Consider the following 20,009-nt stretch of genomic DNA (forward strand, 5'->3'; position numbering starts at 1 on the left):
TATGAAGTTTACCAGTACTGTATGCTGAAAACCAGCCCACACCCTGATGTTCTCATCTCCAAACCTCACTGTTGGTATGGTGTTTTTGGGGTTGATGAGGAGCGCCATTTGACTTCCAAGCATGGTGTGTATTATGGCATCCAAAGAGTTCAATTTTGGTCTCATCTGATCAGACTATATTTTCCCAGTATTTCATGGACTTGTCTAAATGTTGTGCAGCAATCTTTAAACGAGCTTCAACATGCTTTTTGTTCAGCAATGGATTCTTGCGTTGTGAGTGTGCATACAGGCTGTGGTGGTTGAGTGCATTACTTATTGTTTGATTTAAAATAATTGTACGTGCTAATTCCAGGTCTTTCTGAAGCTCTCCACAAGTGGTCCTTGGCTCTTGGACAACTCTTCTGATAATTCTTTTCACTCCTCTGTCAGAAATCTTGTGAGGAACACCTGGTTATGGCCGGTTTATGTTGAAATTATGTTCTTTCCAATTCCGGATTATGGTCCCAACAGTGCTCACTGGAACATTCAGAAGTTTAGAAAATCTTCTGTAACCAATGACATCAGTATGTTTTGCAACAATAAAGTTGCAAAGGTCTTGAGAGAGCTCTTTGCTTTTACACATCATGAGATGTTTTTGTGTGACACCTTAATAATGAGACATGTTTTTATTGGCCATCAGTTGAGACTGAACCAGCTTATATTAATGAGCACCCACAAAGAGCATGATTGCTTTCTAATTATTGATATATTTCAGCTGGTGTCTTGGCTTTCCATGCCTTTTTGCACCTTTCTTCTTGTGATCAATACTTTTTACCCAGGAAATTCCATTTTATTACACATAACTTAATTTTTTTAATTATTTGTTTTGGTTTCTTTGTATGTATGTTACATGGGTTGTTACCGACATGTAGTGAACATTTCATGTCAATAGCAATTTTAGAAATATATTTACCTAGAAAAATGATAACATGTTCTATACTTATTTTACCCGCTGTCGGACAGAAAAATTAATGATGGACTCATCTACGCAGATATTTTGTTGGGGCATATACACATCTGCAAATTTTTGGGACAGGAAATTTATGAGGGGCAAAATTTTGTGGAGCCAATCATATTCAGGGTTACCCCGAGGTAACCCAAGAGTGTATTGTTGTAATGCGTGAAACACATTATATTCTTATTTATCTGCCTGTCCATTGCAGCAGAAAATATATGCATATGATGAATTGGGTCTGTTGACCAATATGACCGCAATTTATTATTTTTTGTAGTGCCCTATGTTAAGGGTTAAGCCCCCAAAAATTTTAAACATAGAAACCATGATATGTTTCCACTCACATGGTCTGGCAGAGTACGAATTTGGGATGGCAGCAATGTATTGTTGTGCGTAAACATTGCTTTGGTCCACAATCAATTGATACAGATCTTCCGTGAAAAAAATCAAGGGGTTGTTAAATTTGCTGTTCCCACCTGAATTGGGCTGTGAATGGGGGGATAATGGGTGCTGCTGAATCTGGGAGCTGCCAGTCAGGTGTCAGAGGAAAAGACGAGGAAGCCCGGGCAAATGCGCCAATGCGCAATATGGCCACGCCAATTCACGTAAAGAAGTGCGCATGTGCATAGGAAGGCGACGCGTAATAAAACATCCCTGTGCACGAAAACACACCAGCACATGCATGGTGCACTAATTGCTGACACTCAGTGGCCTTTATAAGGACTGCAGCTCTGCTCAGTGATTGCTGGATTATCGTCAGCCCCTCCTGTTCCTGTGTTTCCTGTTGATTCCCTGTTACCGACCTGGCTTGATCCTGACCTTGCTCCTGTCTGCTGCTCCGTGTATGACCCCGGCTTGATCCTGACCTTGCTCCTGTCTGCTGCTCCGTGTATGACCCCGGCTTGATCCTGACCTTGCTCCTGTCTGCTACTACCGTGTATGACCCTGGCTTGATCCTGACGTTGCTCCTGGCTGCTGTTCTATATTAATCCTGGCTCTGGCTACTGACTACTCTACCCATCCTCCGGGATCCACGTGTTCTCTGGAGAAACGCATCCTGCAACTGGAGCACCCACGGGTTCCCTCTCATCAGGCATTTCCAAGCAGCAACACCATCGGCAACCCGTGCTTCTTTGGGCACTGCACCTCCTGTTTCCACCTCCAGGGGCGCACTGCACTTAGCCGTAAGGGGAGCCCTCTCTCTACTACAGCCTCCAGTCAGGTACGTGACATCAGGATTTGCAAGCACATCTGGAAGGCTACTATGAGCTCTACAGGCCTGTGCTTAAATTCTTGGTGGATGCAGGACGCTACTAGTGCTAGCCAGCTCACCAGATTAGGCTGCACTTCTGGGACTTGTCAGGTCACCATGAGATACTACAGTGCTGGTTAATCAATTATCAATGTTCACCTATAGCATCCCCCTTTCCCATAAGGCAAGCAGTCCTACTGGTACCTAACTGCCTCCAGGACTTATACACAATGCTATGATGCTTGGCTACCATGCCAGAGCAGGCTTAAACTGAGCAAAGAAAACAGGTACATGCAGTTGGCGAACAGGCAGAGTGGTTCAATGACAGTCCAGGCCGACAAGGTTCAAGGTACTCAGGGTCAGATCCGTAGTCAAAAGGCAGAGTTCAGAGAGTAGTCAATATCTGATCTGAGGTCATACACAGAGAAATCCATTCAGCAGAGCAGACAAACAGGGAGCTTGGAACATGTGTTACAAACACAATATCACAAGCATGAGACTGCCGGCTTGGCTGGCTTAATCAGGTTTGGTCTCCACACAGAGACCACATCAATCACTTTGCAGATGGACAGACAGGATGCATCATAGCTAAAACCAGGATGCTGGAATAAGCAGCTGTCAAAGAACTGGAGCATTGACACACTTCTGACATTACTCCCTCTGAGGGGCACCTGGACCCTTAAAGGCATGCTGGACATCAGACCATCAGGGACATCTGGCATAGGGCCATCAGGCTGGGCATCCAGCACAGGAACAACAAGCTGGGCAATGGTCAGGGGATCAAAGAGGTAAGGTTGGTTAGCAGGCAGAGAGTCTATGGAGCTAAACTGGACAGTACACAGAGAACCAGTATTGTCAGGCTGGATAGCAGGTGGCATGTCACTGGAGTCAAGCTGGCTAGGTGGAACACAGGCTGGATGCAGTGGCTTGAAGAAAAGGCTGAGAGCCCCACCTGGCCGAAAGGGGCAGTCTATCCAAAGGATGGATGGTACTTCTTAGACAGGTTTGAGCAGATGTAGTTACAGTAGGGTGCGGTCAGGTTACTGAACGTCCTGAATATGAAAAAGCAGGTGGCTTAATTGGCATGGGCTGGACCGGAATAACTGGTGCAGAGGCAGACTAGACTACATCGGCCGGTGGAGACAGCAGAACTTGAGGACAAGTTAGCCTGGATGTGTGTCCAAGGGCATCCAGGGACAGGCAAAGGTAGGGGTAATCCAGAGGGCTAGTCTTTTGAGGACTTGAGCAAGCACGGGTTTTGCAAGCTTTTACATAGAACAGAAGTCCTTATGAATAGAGGACAACTAAAGCCCACGAGAAACCAATGAAAACGTTATAGTAATCTCTGGGTGTTTGGCCATCTTAGTGTCATGTGCTTCTGAAAGCACTTTAAGCCTAAGGTGTAGGGGAACAGCTTTTCAGGGAGTATATTGGGTGGAGCACCAGACTAAACTATAGTGCAAAAGGTTAGGGGAAAGGACCCCCATTGCTTGTGCTGGAGGTAAGATATTGTGAAACTTAGAAGAAGTTTCCAAACGGCTCAAGGCTGTGAGACAGCAGGTATGTTCGGCCTCTAGGACTCAGACTGTGGCGACTGGGTGGAGAGGTGGCCTGCAGAGGATTCAATAAACTTGTCAGTGTCTTCTGCTACAACAGAGTCATATAAAGACAAATGGTTAGTTTTAATGCAGTTCTGGAGGCAGGTCTGGGCCCAGGACCTAATCTCTCCTGTAGCCCAATTTATGTATGGGTTATGGAGTCTAAACCAAGGATAACCTAAAATAAGGAGATAGGCGGGAGAGGTTATCAAGCAGAAGTGGATTGTCTCCCTGTGAAATTTCCCAATGGTCAGAGTAAAAGGTACAATGCACAAGGTGACTAGGCCCATGGCCATGGGAGAGCCATCAACAGCTAAGACTGAAAAAGGTTTGTGCACCTTAGTCAAGGGAACCTGTAGACAGTGTGCTAGGACACTATCAATGAAATTGCTAGCGGCACCAGAATCTATGAAAGCTGAGAGGTGATGAGAGAATGTAGCAGAATTAAGTTGCACAGGAAATTTTTTTTGTCTTGGGGGGGGCACTATATAGAGAAGCAGACCCCACCCGCACTAGGCTCTTGGCATTTCCCAGCTTATTGGGGAAGCTGGGGTCAACAGGGCCATGGTCACCACAGTATAAGCAGAGTCCCTGGAATCTTTTCTAGCCTTTTCCTCAAAGGATAAATGAGTAGAGACACTTTGCATAGGCTCCTCCTCCTGGAGAGGTTGAGAGGACCCAGGAAGGTCGAATGGAGAAAGTGTGCAGAGTACTAGGGAGCAAAGGAACAAACCTCTCAATACACCTTTCCAGTAAATGCCTGTCTATACAGATGGCTACTTGCAAGCTACATTCATTGACTTTGGTTTAGGGTAGTGTACGAAGGAGTCCTTAACTAGTTGCCGACCGCAGATAGCCGAATGACGGCTTCACTGCGGCTGGCCAGTTCTGGGTGGACGTCATATGACGTCCCCCCAGAACACGCTCTCCTGCGCGCCCCCGACGATCTCCGTGATCGCTGTGTCCTACGGACACAGCTGATCACGAGATGTAGTAAAAGGCCGATCATATCGGCCTTTTACCACGTGATCAGCGGTGTCCAATGACACGCTGATCACAGGGAAATGCAAGTGCCGGTTCTCGGCTGCACTTTCCTCACGCTGTCAGATCGTGAGGAAAGTACTGCCGAGAACCGGCAGTTGTCAGAGCGAGGATCGGCACCGATCATCAGGGCCACTGATGATCAGTGCCCTGATGATCGGTGCCCAGCAGTGCCACCCACAAGTTCCGCCCACCTGTGCCCAGCAGTGCGCCCACTAGCTCCACCCACCTGTGCCCAGCAGTGCACCCACCTGTGCCCAGCAGTGCACCCACCTGTGCCACTCTGCAGTGTCACACACCTGTGCCCAGAAGTGCCACCTACCTGTGCCCAGCAGTGCCACCCACCTGTGCTGCCCACCAGTGCAGCCCAGCAGTGCTGCCAGTCAGTGCCACCAGTCAGTGCCCAGCAGTGATGCCAGTCAGTGCCATCTATCAGTACCCATCATCAGTGTCACCTATCAGTGCCGCCTATCAGTGCTGCATATTAGTGCCGCCTATCCGTGACACCTCATTAGTGCTGCCTATCAGTGCCGCCTATCCGTGCCACCTCATTAGTACTGCCTATCAGTGCCGCCTCATCAACGCACATCAGTGAAGGAGAAAAAATACCTGTTTGAAAAATTTTATAATAGAAACTTTTTTTTTTTTTTTAATTTTTTTGCACTTTTTTAATTTATAGCGCAAAAAGTAAAGTGCCCAGTGGCGATTAAATACCACCAAAAGAAAGCTCTATTTGTGAGAAAAAAATGATCAAAATTTCATATGGGTACAATGTTGCATGACCGCGCAATTGTCAGTCAAAGTGCGGCAGCGCTGAAAGCTGAAAATTGGCCTGGTAAGGAAGGGGGTATAAGTGCCTGGTAGGCAAGTGGTTAAAGGTAACAGATAAGCCTAACCTGAACTGGCTTCTTAGAGCTGGGTCATTCCACTCTGAGTCTGGTGCCCAGGGGCGGAAATCAGAACAGTATTGTTCAGCAGTTTGCCCTGACGTAATGACCTAAGGTTAGTGGGCATAATCAGGATCATCATAGAGTAAACCCAGGGCTTTGCAAAATGCTTCAACTGACCCTCCGACTGTGTGTTTGCAGAGAGACTAAAAGCCCAAGACTGGGGGTCCCCCTGCAACCATGTAATTATCAGATTTATCCGCTGTGCTTCAGAACCAGAAGAGTGTGGTCTAAACTTAAAATATAGCATACAACTATTTTTAAAGTTAGAAAACATATGGGGGTTACCAGAAAACCGGTCAGGCAGGTTAACCTTGGACTCTGGTTCCTGCATTGCTGCTGGAGGTACGTTTACACGCACGGACAGTTCCTGGACTTGGCATGTCAGTTTGAAAATCTCCTCAGAAAAAAAAATTGAGCTGGTGCAAAGTGAATCTTCACAGAAAAACATTCTTGTTAAAGGCTTGTGATAATGTCATGCTTACCCCTAATGCAGGTGGTGACACTATAGCTAGCTTGTGTTCTTCACCTATAGCAGCCCCCTTTTCCATAATGAAAGCAAGACTACTGGTACTTGGTTGCCCCCATGACTTATACACAATGATATAGTGCCTGGCTACCATGCCGATGCAGGAGCGAACTGAGCAAAGCAAACAGGTACTTGTGGTTGGCAGACAGGCAGAGTGGTTCAATGTCAGTCCCGGTACAAGGCAGGAAAGGTTCAGAGTCAGATCTGTAGACAAAAGGCAGGCAGAGTTCAGAGAGTAATCGATATCCGATCCGAGGTCATACACAGGGAAATCCACTCAGCAGAGCAGACAAACAGGGAGCTTGGAAAACCTGTTACAAATGCAATATCACAAGCATGAGAGGGCAGGCTTGGCTGACTTAAATCAGGTTTGGTCTCCACCAAGAGACTGGCCACATCAATCACCTTGCAAGAGGACAGACAATGATGCTTCTTAGCTAAAACCAGGATGCTGGAATAAGACCAGCAACTGTCAAAGAACAGGAAGGTTTACATGCTCCTGACAGCACTTTTTTGCGTGAGGTGTAGTTTACCACTAAGAAGCTGATAACTAAAGTGTGGATCCAAGCTGGGGTGCCTACCTTACAATGGAAAGTAGAGATTAATAAAACACTCCCATAAAGGAAATATCTATGACCACAGAGGTTGTACAAAAAAAACAAATTCAGAAAATTTGGGGTGGCAGGCAGAATCATCTGCTTGCTGTTAGACTCAGTTCCTACTCGATTATGAAGTGACTCTTAGGTGTTTTAGGTCCAATGTACTCAGGCTGCAGGTCCATATGCCTATTTGTGATCTGTTTTACTACAATGTTCCAAATATCCCTATATTTGAGATTGGACACAACATTTTTGGTTTTATAGTTTCTCATCCGATTGTGTTTGCATCGGAGGTTAGCCACAGTGCGAATTCAAGTGGCAGGAATCTATTGACTCCCATTGCTGAGATTGACAGCTGCATGCAGATAGCACTAGCTGCCAAGAGGGTACTGCAGGTGATCCCTGGCTGTGTGAACACGAATAGCTGCAGCTACCGACAGCTCGTCTTTGCAGTATATAAGCTTGGCGGCTGCTGCTATCTGCACACAGCTGTCAATCCCAGCAGCAGGAAGCTGAAGGGATTCGTACTTTAGCTAAACGCCCTTGGGGCTTTGCTATAATATTTTGCATTAAGCCTAGGTTCACAGTAGTGCAGCTGTGACTTTTTTTATTAGTTTTTCATACTTCATGCATTTTTTTGTCAGAGAAAGAGACATTTACAAGTAGCATATACAGAGTTTTACACTTTTCTTTTTCAGTTGAAGTCTATGGGGCCAAAATCACTCTGTAACTGCACCAAAGTAGCATATGTACCTTTTCCAAAAACATGCTGCGCTGCATTGATGTGAACAGGTACGACTTAAAATATTGTAATTTCCACTGTGTCTGTGCGATGTCGCATCTGTAATCGCACACTTCATCTTAGCTATTTGTTTAGGTCTTGCTCACATATTGTGTAGAGGGAATGAGCGTTCCTGTTGCGATTTTCACAATTCCTCGTGACACACATAGGTTAGCCCATTCACTTCAGTGGGCTGTCCTATGTGCGTTTGTCACCCAAAAGCTCCTGTTCCATTTTGGGAGACAAGCTTAAACATGTGCTTTGCCGTGTGATTCAATAATAGCACCCAAATGTGCATCAAGTGTTTTGCCGCGATTTGGAATTGGGGCAATTCCAAATCAGGTAATGTGAATGGGGCCTGACTGAAAACGTTCAATATACATGTATATCTTTGTCAACACTGCCGTTGTTAACCACTTGCCCTCCAGAGGATTTACCCTCCTTAGTGACCATCCCATTTTTTGCATTACATTGCTGCATTACTTTAGCTGACAATTGCGCAGTCATGCAACACTGCACCCAAATTAAATTTATGGACTTTTTTTACCCAAAAATATAGCTTTCTTTCAGTGGTATTTGATCGCCTGTGCATTTTTAATTTTTTGCGCTATGAAAAAAAAAGTCCAACAATTTTGAGAAAAAAAAAAACAATATTTTTGACTTTTTGCTATTAAACATGTCCAGTAAAAAATTTTTAGGCCAAAATGTATTCTGCTACATGTCTTTGCTAAAAAAAAAAAAATCCCAATACGTGTAAATTAATTGGTTTATGTGAAAGTTATAGCGTTTACAAATGGCAGTATATATACTGGGATTTTTTTTTTTTACTAGTAATGGTGGCGATCAGCAACATATAGCAGGACTGCGGCGGGCATTCTGACACCGGGGGGAACTGGCTTGGTGTCACTGACATCCCCAGTGACACCAATACAGTGAGCAGTGCTACTAAAATGCAGTGACACTGTACTAATGGCACTGAGCAGGAAGGGGTTAACATGTGGGGCAATGAAAGGGTTAACTGTGTGCTGTGTTAGTGCTTTCAACTGTAAGCACACTGCTTTGTATGGCTCTGCTATGCAATACAGTTCTCTCCCTCCGTTGGTAATGCTCGGCTATCACCAGGTGCTGGCGAGTAATAACAGGCCGGGACCCAGTAATTGACAGCTGAGGCCGCGAGTAGCGACGTGGGTAGGGTTTGCGCCCCCTACCCGGAAAGGCAAAATCATGTATATATACGTGATTTTGCGCACCCCTGCCACCCTGTAGCAGTATATCTGCTATAGGGTGGCGGGAAAGCGGTTAATTTATGCCCATTTCAAATCAAATAAAACCGCTTTTGGATTAACCACTTAAGCACTAGCAATGTACCAGTACATTGTGGAACGTCAAGTGGTTTAGCGTTATACATACAGCTACAGGCATCATCCTGGTATCTGTTTTCAGCTGCTGATGGACTGTTTTGTAAAGGCAATCCTAGCGGCTAATTAGTCACAGGATCACTTTTGCAGGTCGTGGAAGGAGGTCCCTTCCTACTGCCTTTCTGGGCTCTCCCATCCCACAGACCTCTTAGAAAAGAGTACCTGTCACTGCCCATACTATCACGTTGTTCATCCAGTGATAGCAAAAAGTTGATGAAAAAACAAATTAAAATCACCCGTCCCCTTGTGCAAAGGTGAATGCACGTCAGTTCCTTGCGCATACATAAAAAGCTATCACACCACACATGTTAAAGTGGAGTTCCACTCACTGTAAAAAAAAAAAAAAAAGCCACTCACCTGTCCCACGATCCCGTGGTGTCCTCCCCACAGCCCGTTTCACCGGCTGTCTGGTGTTCCAGGTGCTGACATCTTCAGTGTGGGAACCCAGCTGTGACAGCATGTGTGAGATGCACTGCGTTTCCTGAATGGTCCCATCGTCTTCTGGGACCTGTCATGTGTCCCAGAAGACTATGGGGAAGGAGGGTAGGAGGGCAACTTCCGCTTCGGGGTAGGCAACCTGCGGCTCTCCAGCTGTTGCAGGACTACAAGTTCCATCATGCCTATGCAAGCCATAGCTGTAACTGTCAGTTTTGTAATGTTGCAATGCCTCATGGGAAATGTAGTTCCACAACAGCTAGAGAGCCACAGATTGCCTACCCCTAGCTTAGGTGATCTCAGCGGAAGTGGGAGCGGGTACCTGTCAATTTCAGGTACCTGTTCCCAAAGGTGCCAATCCTTAACGGGGAGCAGGGGACCAGTCCTTAAAGCAGAACTTCCCTTTTTATGTGGAGCTCCGCTTTAAGTATCACTGTGAATGTCAGAGTGAGAGCTATGATTCTACTGCCTTCTGTGTCACTCTAAACTGGTAACCTGTAAAGCAGGGGTGTCAAACTGGCGGCCCTCCAGCTGTTGCGAAACTACAAGTCCCATCATGCCTCTACCTTTGGGAGTCATACTTGTAACTGTCAATCTTGTAATGCCTCATGGGACTTGCAGTTTGGCAATAGCTGGAGGGCCGCCAGTTTGACACCCATGCTGTGAAGGCTTTTAAAGTGCTATCTAGGGATAATTAAATGTACGCAATTTGTCTCCGTTTCTCACGCGTGTGAAATTTTAAAGCAGAACAATTTAGGTGTCCATTTACTCAGCATAACATCATTTATATTTTACCAAAAAATTGGGTATTATATTGTGTTTCTAGGCACCAAAATTCATTAAAATATATTTTCTTCCAAAAAACTTGGATTTGAAAAACAGCTGCGCACACATCACGTGACATAAAAGAAATTGCAACACCCACCATTTCATTCTCTAGGGCAGTTGTGTCAAACTGGCGGCCCTCCAGCTGTTGTGAAACTACAAGTCCCATCATGCTTGCCTTTGGGAGTCATGCTTGTAACGGTCAATCTTGCAATGCCTCATGGGACTTGTAGTTTGGCAACAGCTGGAGGGCCGCTAATTTGACAACAGTGCTCTAGGGTCTCTGCTTTAAAAAAAAACGTTTTGGGGGTGCTAAGCAAGCTTCTAGTGAAAGAAAAAGCTGCTCCATATATCTGAGAAGTGTCCGAATATGCCCGGTCTGAAAGTGGTTAATAAAAAAAAATATCGGCTTCCATACTTCTGAAGTCCAATCTATATTTATCCATGTAAAGGTCGGCTGTGTGTTACAGACAGGACAATTGCTGTGGTGTAGACTTAGTACATTAGAAGAGGAAGGGAAAGCTCCCCATAGCGCCAGCTCTGTCATGTAGAAGGGCCGCCGGCTAATCAGCGTCGAGAGGCCGGTCAGCCATTTTCTGTGGCTTGGCTTTTGTTTTCCCAGCGGCCATGTTCTGGACGCCTCAGCTGCGTGCCGTGCCCTTGTCAGGCGTGTAGATGGCAGTGTCGGCTTGTCCTCCGGAGCCTGTAGGGGCCGAGCCTGACTGACAGAGGAGGGGATAAAATATGAGCGCGCTATGGCGATACGGCTCGCTTAGGCTGTGCCCAGCTGCCTGGACTCAGTGCCTAGGAAGGCCCCCGGCGCTTCTCCGCCGCCTCAGCATGCAGCGCTATGGCATTGAAGAAAGAGGGCGGCCCAACACCACAGAGTACCGGCTCTACTTCAGTAAGTAGACGCTGCTGCCTCCACACGGAGAGGGGCGTTAGGTTGTGGCACGGTCGTGCTGCGCTGTGAATGAGAAGTATTCCCGCACAGAGCCCCCCCTCTCTTCTGAGCCGCACGTGGACTGTGCTGCAGCTGCGGGTTAGTGTGTCACGCTGGTCTGACGAGCCTGCTAATATCTCCTGGGTTTCCTTCACTGACCTTCCACCTGACTCCCTGCAGGGACATGTGACCTTGACTTAAAGTGGAAGCACGGCTACACAAGATACATGTGGCTCCGCCATAGACCTTCTATAGTAAATTGCCATCTAAATGCAGTTGTCTTTTATGTGGTTAGAGACTGCAAACGTCCCAGCTCTATCCACTCTCTGATGTTGATGCTGGTGGACATGAGCACTCTGCTGACTGACAACTAGTCACCAGCTTGGTTTTCTTCTGAACTTGGATGTTGAATGACATTGCTGGGCCAATGAACGGCAGCAGGAGGATTCCACACATGCTGCACACATACACAAAGGGACAGGTTTGCCTGTGACATTGCCCTTGTGGACACCTAGACCTGTGGTCATTGGCCCTATGATGTCACAAGCATTCCTGTCCCTTGGTATATGTGCAGGGTGGGAAATACACCGCCTGCAGCTCATTGGCTCAGTGATGACAGCTGACTTCCAGGTTTGGACCAAACACAAACTCGTGCTCCCTGATAACATCCTGGAACTGTGGATGCTGATGGGTGATGTCTCTGCACTATGGGGTTTAACTGGCAGTGACACATGGACCAGTAAATGCTTTGCAGTCACATGATGACATGGAAAACCCTTACATTTACAGTGGGTTCACACTAGCCCGCGGGCTGGTTGCCAGTGCAGGATTTGTACCTGTTCCCGCAGCCAAAACACTCTGATCTTGCAAGACGCATGGGGCTGCCGTTCATTTTGAATCTGTCAATCGACTTGTGCACAACCAGCCTGTTGGTTTTTTATCGAATGATAAGTGCCACTGGCTATAGCCGGCAATGCTGATCTTTGTTCTGCCAGCAGAGAAGGCTCTATGCTGGCAGGATATAATAGCTCAGCGAGAGTGACTCCCCCATCCATACTGAATGTGAGCATTGGGAATTCTGTTCCTTTTTTTTTTTTTTTTTTTTTTTTTTTTTACCCCCTTCCTGTCCAGACACTTTTACCCTCTTCCAGTCCAGGCCAATATTCAGCTTTCAGTGCTGTCACACTTTGACAATTGTGTGTTCATGCAACACTGTACCCATATTAATTTTTTTGAGACAGTTAAAACATTATTTTGGTGGTATTAATTCAGCACTGGGATTTTTTATTTTTTTTTCCTATATTAATGAAAAAGTCCAAAAATTTTTGAAAAAAAAATTTTTCTTCTAAAATTTTGCAAATCTTTCTTCATCTTGGCCAAAATGTATTCAGTTAACTTTTTAATAAAAAAAAAAAAAAAAACCCAAATTTATTTTATAAGCAAAAATTATAATTTTTTTTAAAACTTTTTTTTTTTTTTTTTTTTACATACTCTTACCCTAGCAGTACAGTGTCACCATAGTGACACTTTACTACTTGTGGGGGGGTGATGAGTTTTTTTTTTTTACACTGATTGTTTTTACAGCCTTTATGGGTGTAAAAGCAATCATTTCTCCTTCTCTCTGGCTGCATTCTTGCAGCCAGTGAGAAATACTGTGTGAGCTGTGATTGGTCACAGCTTGCCACATGGTACAAGGCTGTTGTGAATAGCCTTGTACCATCTGACCTCTGTGATTATTCACAGATTTCACACGTAGTAAGCAATGATGTGTGAAAATTTCACACATAGTAAGCAATGATATTCATCAGAGTAAAATTTAATTTTTTGGAGATTCGGATGCATTTGAATTTTGGAATGAACCTAGAAATGAATTGCAACAAATCCGAAAAGTTTTAATGAAAAAATAACAAATGCATTTGTTTCATTCAGATGACGTCCTTTTAGAATTTGTTCCATAATGGTCTTGATTCATTGTAAATAGCTGTGGTTGTTAAGGAGCAGGTGACTACTGTGTCCTTAACAACCATGACTCATCTGCTGTCAATGGGATTCCCCGCTGTCAGCAAAATGTAAACAAATCAAGTGGCAGTTGACCACTTCCGCACCGCCCTATAGCAGAAATACCAGTACAGGGCGGCACGGGTGTGCAAAATCATGTGTGCATATATATGTGATTTTGCAGTTCACCATTCATGGCCTCAGCTGTCAATCACTGGGTCCTGGCCGGTGATTGCCGAGTATCTTCGACGGGGGAGAGACCTGTGTATAAAAACAGATCTCTTCCCTGTCAGCTCCTGCACACTAGTTTGTATGGCTCTGCAGAGCCATAAAAAGCAGTGTGCTTAGTGAAACGCACACATCCCACATAGCGAAACAGCACACAGTTAACCCTTTGATCGCCTCACATCACCCCTTCCTACCCAGTGCCATTAGTACAGTGTCGGTGCATTTTATTAGCACTGATCACTGTATTGGTGTCAGTGATACCAAGTCAGGTCCCATCAGTGTCAGAATGCCCACTGCAGTCCCGCTATAAGTCGCTGATCGCCGCCATTACTAGTAAAAAAAAAAAAAAAAAAAGGCATATATACCGTCATTTGTAAATGCTATAACTTTCACACAAACCAATTAATTTACAAGTATTGGGATTGTTTTTAGAAAAGACATGTCCCAGAATACATTTTGTCCTAAATTTATGACGAAATGTCGATTTATAGTGCAAAAAATAAAAAACGCACAGGCGATCAAATACCATGGAAAGAAAGCTCTAGTTGTGGGAGGAAGAAGTATGCAAATTTAATTTGGGTTCAGCATTGTATGACCACACAATTGTCAGGCAACCACTAGCCTACAGGGCACTTATACCCCCTTCCTGCCCAGGCCAATTTCCAGCTGTCAGCGCTGTCGCACTTTGAATGACAATTGCGCGGTCAAACATCACTGTACCCCTATGAAATTTTTATCATTTTTTTGTGACAAATAGAGCTTTATTTTGGTGGTGTTTAATCACCTCTGGGTTTTTTATTTTTTCTTAAACAAACCAAAAACCACTGTAAATTTAAAAAAAAATATTTTAAAATTTTGTAAATAAGTGATTTTTCTCCTTCTCTGATGTGCGCTAATGAGGATGCATTGATGGGCACTGATAGGTGGCACTGATGGGCACTGATGAGGAGGCACCGGTAGGTGGCACTGATGGGCATTGACAGGCATCACTGATGGGCACTGTTATGTGGCACTGATTGGTGGCATTGATAGGTGGCACTGACTGGCACTGATGGGTGACACTGAAAGGCAGCTCAGATGGGCACTGATATGTGGCATTGATGTGCACTGGCATGAGGCACTGATGAGCACTGACATAAGGCACTGCTGGGGCCACACTGATCATCGGCACACTGATCATCAGTGCCCTGATGATCAGTGTACATGTCCCCTCCGCAGAAAGCCGATTACCGGCTCTCCTTTCGAGCTGTCAGCGTGACAGGCCGAGAGGAGAGAAATGCCGATAACCGGCATTTCGCTGTTTACATGTGATCAGCTGTGATTGGACACAGCTGATCACATGACCAAGCCAACATCTTCAGCTCTTTCTGTGATCGGTGATCCGCTGTGTCCGAGGGACACAGCGCACCGCCGATCGTCGCGCTCCTTGAGCCGCGCATGCGCAGTGAGAATATGAAGACGTCATATGACGTCCTCCCAGAAAGAGAGAACCACCTTGCGCCTGTCATATTACTATATGGCAGGCGGGAGGTGGTTAAAGTAACACAGCACCGTTTTGCAAAAAAATGGCCTGGTCAGGAAGGGGGGTAAATTCTCTGGAAGGCAAGTGGTTAAAAAAAGACAAACAGTGAAGGTGTCTACCACCCCCCAATCCAAACTGGACCCTTACCTGAGCATGCAGGCCAGAAAGGTGGGAGGGGAGGAGAAACAGGTAAGTGCCCTTCCTCACAGTGGGGAGGGGGGGGGTTGATGCCCCCGTGTTCACCTGTCATTCGATGTGTGTCCTTGAAATGGAAACGTTCTGTTTGGCAGGCAGCGGTTTTTCTTTTTTGTGCATTCATTGTAACTGACGTATCTACTTCGGGGGACATTTTATTTATTTTGTTTTTTTTAATAAAGAACTTGTCAAACTTTTTTTTGGGGGGGGGGAGGGGTGGGATCTGGGGCTTCCAGATTCCGAGCTGCATATCCCCACAACCACCACCTAGAGTTTTGGGGAAGAGGCCCCCTCCCCAAAGCACCCCCCTCATGTTGAAGGCATGTTGCCTGGTATGGTTCAGGTCTGCATGCTCTGATAAGGGTCTTATAAGGATTGGAGGGGGGACCTTCATGCAGGGTTTTTTGTTTGATTTTTTTTTTTTATTCTTAACTGGCACTTCCTTTGATTTTTTTTTTTTTATTCTTAACTGGCACTTCTTTTGTTTTCATTAAGGACCCGGTGGCTGACTGCTCCTTACCTGCTTTCCCGCTGCCCTATAGCAGAAATACTGCTACAGGGTGGCAGGGCTGTGCATAATTGTGTGATTTTGCATTTTCGAGCAGGGGGAGCGCATGCTCCCTACCCATGCCACCATTGGCGGCCTCAGCTGTCGATCACCAGGTCCTGGGTGATTCCCCACTGGCAATCGCTGAGTATCACTGACCTGGGAGAGACCTGTATGTAAACCATACAGATCTCTCCCCTGTCAGCCCCTGCACATTGGTTTGTCGTGTTGTGCAGTGTGCTTACAGTAAATCACACCCCCTGTCCCCTAGTAATACACTCCCTACACACAGTTAACCCCTTTGATCACCCTTCACATTAACCCCTTCCTGCCCAGTGTCATTAGTACAGTGTTAGTGCTGTTTCTGTTTTTTTAGCACTGTATTGCTGTCACTGGGGATGTCAGTGACACCAAGTTAATTTCCCCCCCAGTGTCCCCCAGCCACAGTCCTGCAAAGTCATTGATCGCTGCAATTACTAGTAGGAAAAAAACAAAAACCCAGTATCTATACGCCATTTGTAAATGCTATAACTTTTCGGAAAACCAATTAATTTACACGCATTGGGGTTTTTTTTTTAGCAAAGACATGTACAATGAAGGAAATAAGTATTTGATCCCCTGCTGGTTTTGAATGTTTGCCCACTCACAAAAAAATGATCAGTCTAAAAATTGAATGGTAGGTGCATGTCTAACAACAAATTATGCACTGATTTGCATGTTCATGAGGGAAATAAGTATTTGATCCCCTATCATTAAGCAGGATTTCTGGCTACCAGGTGTCTTTCATACAGGTAACAAGTTGAGATTAGAAGCAGTTTCTTAAAAGGAGTGCTGCTAATCTCATTTTGTTACCTGTATAAAAGACACCTGTCCACAGGAGCAATCAAACAATCAGATTCCAAACTCTCCACCATGGCAAAGAGCTGTCGAAGGATATCAGGGACAAGATTGTAGACCTACACAAGGCTGGACTGGGCTACCAAAATATCGCCAAGCAGCTTGGTGAGAAGGTGACAACAGTTGGTGCAATCATTCGCATATAGAAGAAACACAACAACTGTCAGTCTCCCTAGGTCTGGTGCACCATGCAAGATCCCACCTCGTGGAGAGTCAATGATCATGAGAACAGTGAGGAATCATCCCAAAACTACACTTGAGGATCTTGTCAATGATCTCCAGGCAGCTGGGACCACAGTCACCAAGAAAACAATTGGTAACACACTATGCAGACAAGGATTGAAGTCCTGCAGTGCCCACAAGGTCCCTCTACTTTAAGAACGCGCATGTCCAGGCCCATCTGAAGTTTGCCACTAAACATCTGAATGCTGCAGAAGAGGACTGGTTGAAAGTGTTGTGGTCAAATGAGACCAAAATCTTGCTCTTTGGCATCAACTCAACTCCCTGTGTTTGGAGAAGGAGGAGGAATGCTGCCTATGACCCCAAGAACACCATCCCAACTGTTAAACATGGTGGTGGAAACATTCTGCTTTGGGGGTGTTTTTCTGGTAAGGGGACAGGTCAACTGCACCACATCAAATGGACAATGGACGGGGCAATGTACCGTCAAATTTTGGATGAGAACCCTCTTCCCTCAGCCAGGGCATTGAAAATGGGTCGTGGATGGGTGTTCCAGCATGACAATGACCCAAAACACATGGCCAAGACAACAAAGGAGTGGCTCAAGAAGAAGCACATTAAGGTCCTGGAGTGGCCTAGCCAGTCTCCAGACCTTAATCCGATTGAAAATCTGTGGAGGGAGCTGAAATTTCGAGTTGCCAAATGTCAGCCACCAAATCTTAATGACTTGGAGAGGATCTGCCAAGAGGAGTGGGCAAAAATCCTTCCTGAGATGTGTGCAAACCTTGCGGCCAACTACAGGAAATGTCTAACCTCTGTGATTGCCAACAAGAGATTTGTTTGAAGTACTAAGTCATGTTTTGTGAAGGGGATCAAATACTTATTTCTTTTCTGTCTGTTACAATACACCTACCATTCGATTCCATTCGATTATTTCTTTGTGAGTGGGCAAACATTCAAAATCAGCAGGGGATCAAATACTTAATACTTCCTTCACTGTAGCAGAATACATATTTTTTTTTTACTAGACATGTTTAATAGAAAGTCCAAAATATTTATTTATTTTTTTCAAAATTGATGGTTTTCGCTTGCTTAGAGCGCAAAAAATAAAAACCGCACAGGCAATCAGATGCCACCGAAAGTGCAGTGTTGTAATGCAAAATATGGCCTGGTCAGGAAGGGGGGTAAATCCTCTGGAGGGCAAGTGGTTAAGGATCGTCATCTTGGGGGAGCTGGTACCTGATTTTGACAGGTACCTTCTTCTGCTTCGATCGCTTAGGTGATCGGAAGCTGGAGTTGTCCCCCTGTTGTCTTCTGGGACACATGACAGGCCCCAGAAGACTACGAGGCTATTCACAAAGTGCAGTGGGCACCTGTCTGTGTGACCATAAGCTCTTAGAGCCGGGTGCCCACACTTAGGATACGCAACAATGACACTCTCAGCCTCACACTGCACAAAGTTTTTTTTTTTTAATTTGCAGTTCCACAACCTAAGTGCCAGCAGACTGAGAGCAATTGCCACTGGGTTTAGTTAACTAAGGAATTAACTCTTTACTGCCACAAACTACTTGTATCAAAAAACTAGTAATGTTCACAATATTAGCAATAGCAATTATGACTTTATAAATTTAAAATAAATGACTAACACTCGCTATCACCACAGACTGGTATATTCAGTAATATACACTACAGTAGTGGTCTTCGAAAGACAGGGATTCTTTTGGCTTTGTGTTAGAGCATTAGGCCCCATTCACACCTGAGCGTTTTGTAGCTTGAAGCTCAAAAACGGGGAAATAATCAATATTACTTTATGTAGATGGTTTATATCTCTGCTCCAAGTCGCCTGAAGCAGAACTCCTGAAGCTCAAAGTTTTTTGTAGCTACTGTTGTAGCTCAAATTGGGCAGATCTGCACGTTTTGGCGCATTTTTATTCTCATAGAAAAGAATAGAAACGCACAATTTTCTGCTCAATTGAGAATATGTATAAAAAAAGTAATATATGCATAAATAAATGTAAACTAAATACACCTATTAAAAAAAAAAAAAAAAAAAAGCTCCTAACCTTAAAAAAAAAATGAATAAACATCAGAACAAAAAATACAATAATATTATTTTAAAACTGTTTTAGGGGTTAAGGTTATGGAATAATTATTTATTACAAGTATTTATTTGTGTATATTTTCATTTATTAAATTATTGTATTTTTTTGTTCGGTCAGGTTTAGATGTTTGTTAATGATGATGATAATTTGTTTTTTTTTTTTTTGTTTTTTTTTTAAGGTTAGGGGTTCATTTTTATTTATATTTATTTATGATTATTTTTATTTACTTGTATATTTATTTTACATTTATTCTATTATCCTAACAAAAAATAATAAATTAATAAAAGAAAAAAATAAAAGCTGAAGCAGAAAAACCTAGCAACAGATGATATTTTTCTCTATTGCCTAATAAAAAAGGGAAAAGAAAGCCAAAGCTCAAATGCGCAAAAATCGCTGTAAAATATGTGCGGGGAAAATGCCACGCTTAGATATAAATGGAGCCTAGACACAGTTGTCATTATTAAACAATATTTGAAAAGTGTTAAAGGAAAAAATGTTGCAAATAAAATATATACAGAAAAAAGGGTATTACAAAGGTAACAGACAACAATGCAATAGGGTTGAAAATAAAAATGCATATCAAGTCCTGTTTCAGCACAATCCAGTCAATAAGCAAGATGGTGCAGTGGCTGTCATAAGACTTGACAGGTCTTCCTTCTTTTGATGGTACATGAGAGCAGTCAGCTGCAGGGGAAGCCCCTGTTTTCTTGTCTGTGAGGGGGGTGTTAACAAAAATAATCTGACCAGTTAAGCAGCTGAGAAGTAGCCAGGGTATGTCGCTGTGTTTATGATCCTGCCACAGATCCAGTGTTTAAATAATGACTTCTGTCCTGACATTGCTACAAACCTATTTGGAACTGTAAGCCATGTGCCTTTGCTCATCTGGAAGGCTGACCTGTTCATTAATTTTAATCTTTGGAAACCAATGTCCTGGGATGGTGTTTTCTTCTAACCTACCTGGAGATGTCCCTCTCAATT

The 20,009-nt window shown here is 44.4% G+C and overlaps 1 protein-coding gene across 1 annotated transcript in view; it reads left to right on the forward strand.

Annotated features, from left to right (window-relative positions):
- The first annotated feature begins 11,096 nt into the window (after positions 1 to 11,096).
- The window catches only part of PPA2 (inorganic pyrophosphatase 2), a 54,247-nt gene continuing 45,334 nt past the window's right edge, over positions 11,097 to 20,009 (forward strand). Inside the window, exon 1 of the mRNA XM_089680516.1 lies at positions 11,097 to 11,323. Coding sequence (XP_089536642.1) covers positions 11,164 to 11,323 — 160 coding nt within the window. The 5' untranslated portion in view covers positions 11,097 to 11,163. The remainder of the gene's footprint in view (positions 11,324 to 20,009) is intronic.

The sequence above is a fragment of the Staurois parvus genome, unplaced genomic scaffold (genome assembly GCF_062004578.1).
Source record: "Staurois parvus isolate SC_StPar_1 unplaced genomic scaffold, SC_StPar_1.0 ptg000244l, whole genome shotgun sequence".
In the NCBI taxonomy this organism is placed as follows: domain Eukaryota; kingdom Metazoa; phylum Chordata; class Amphibia; order Anura; family Ranidae; genus Staurois; species Staurois parvus.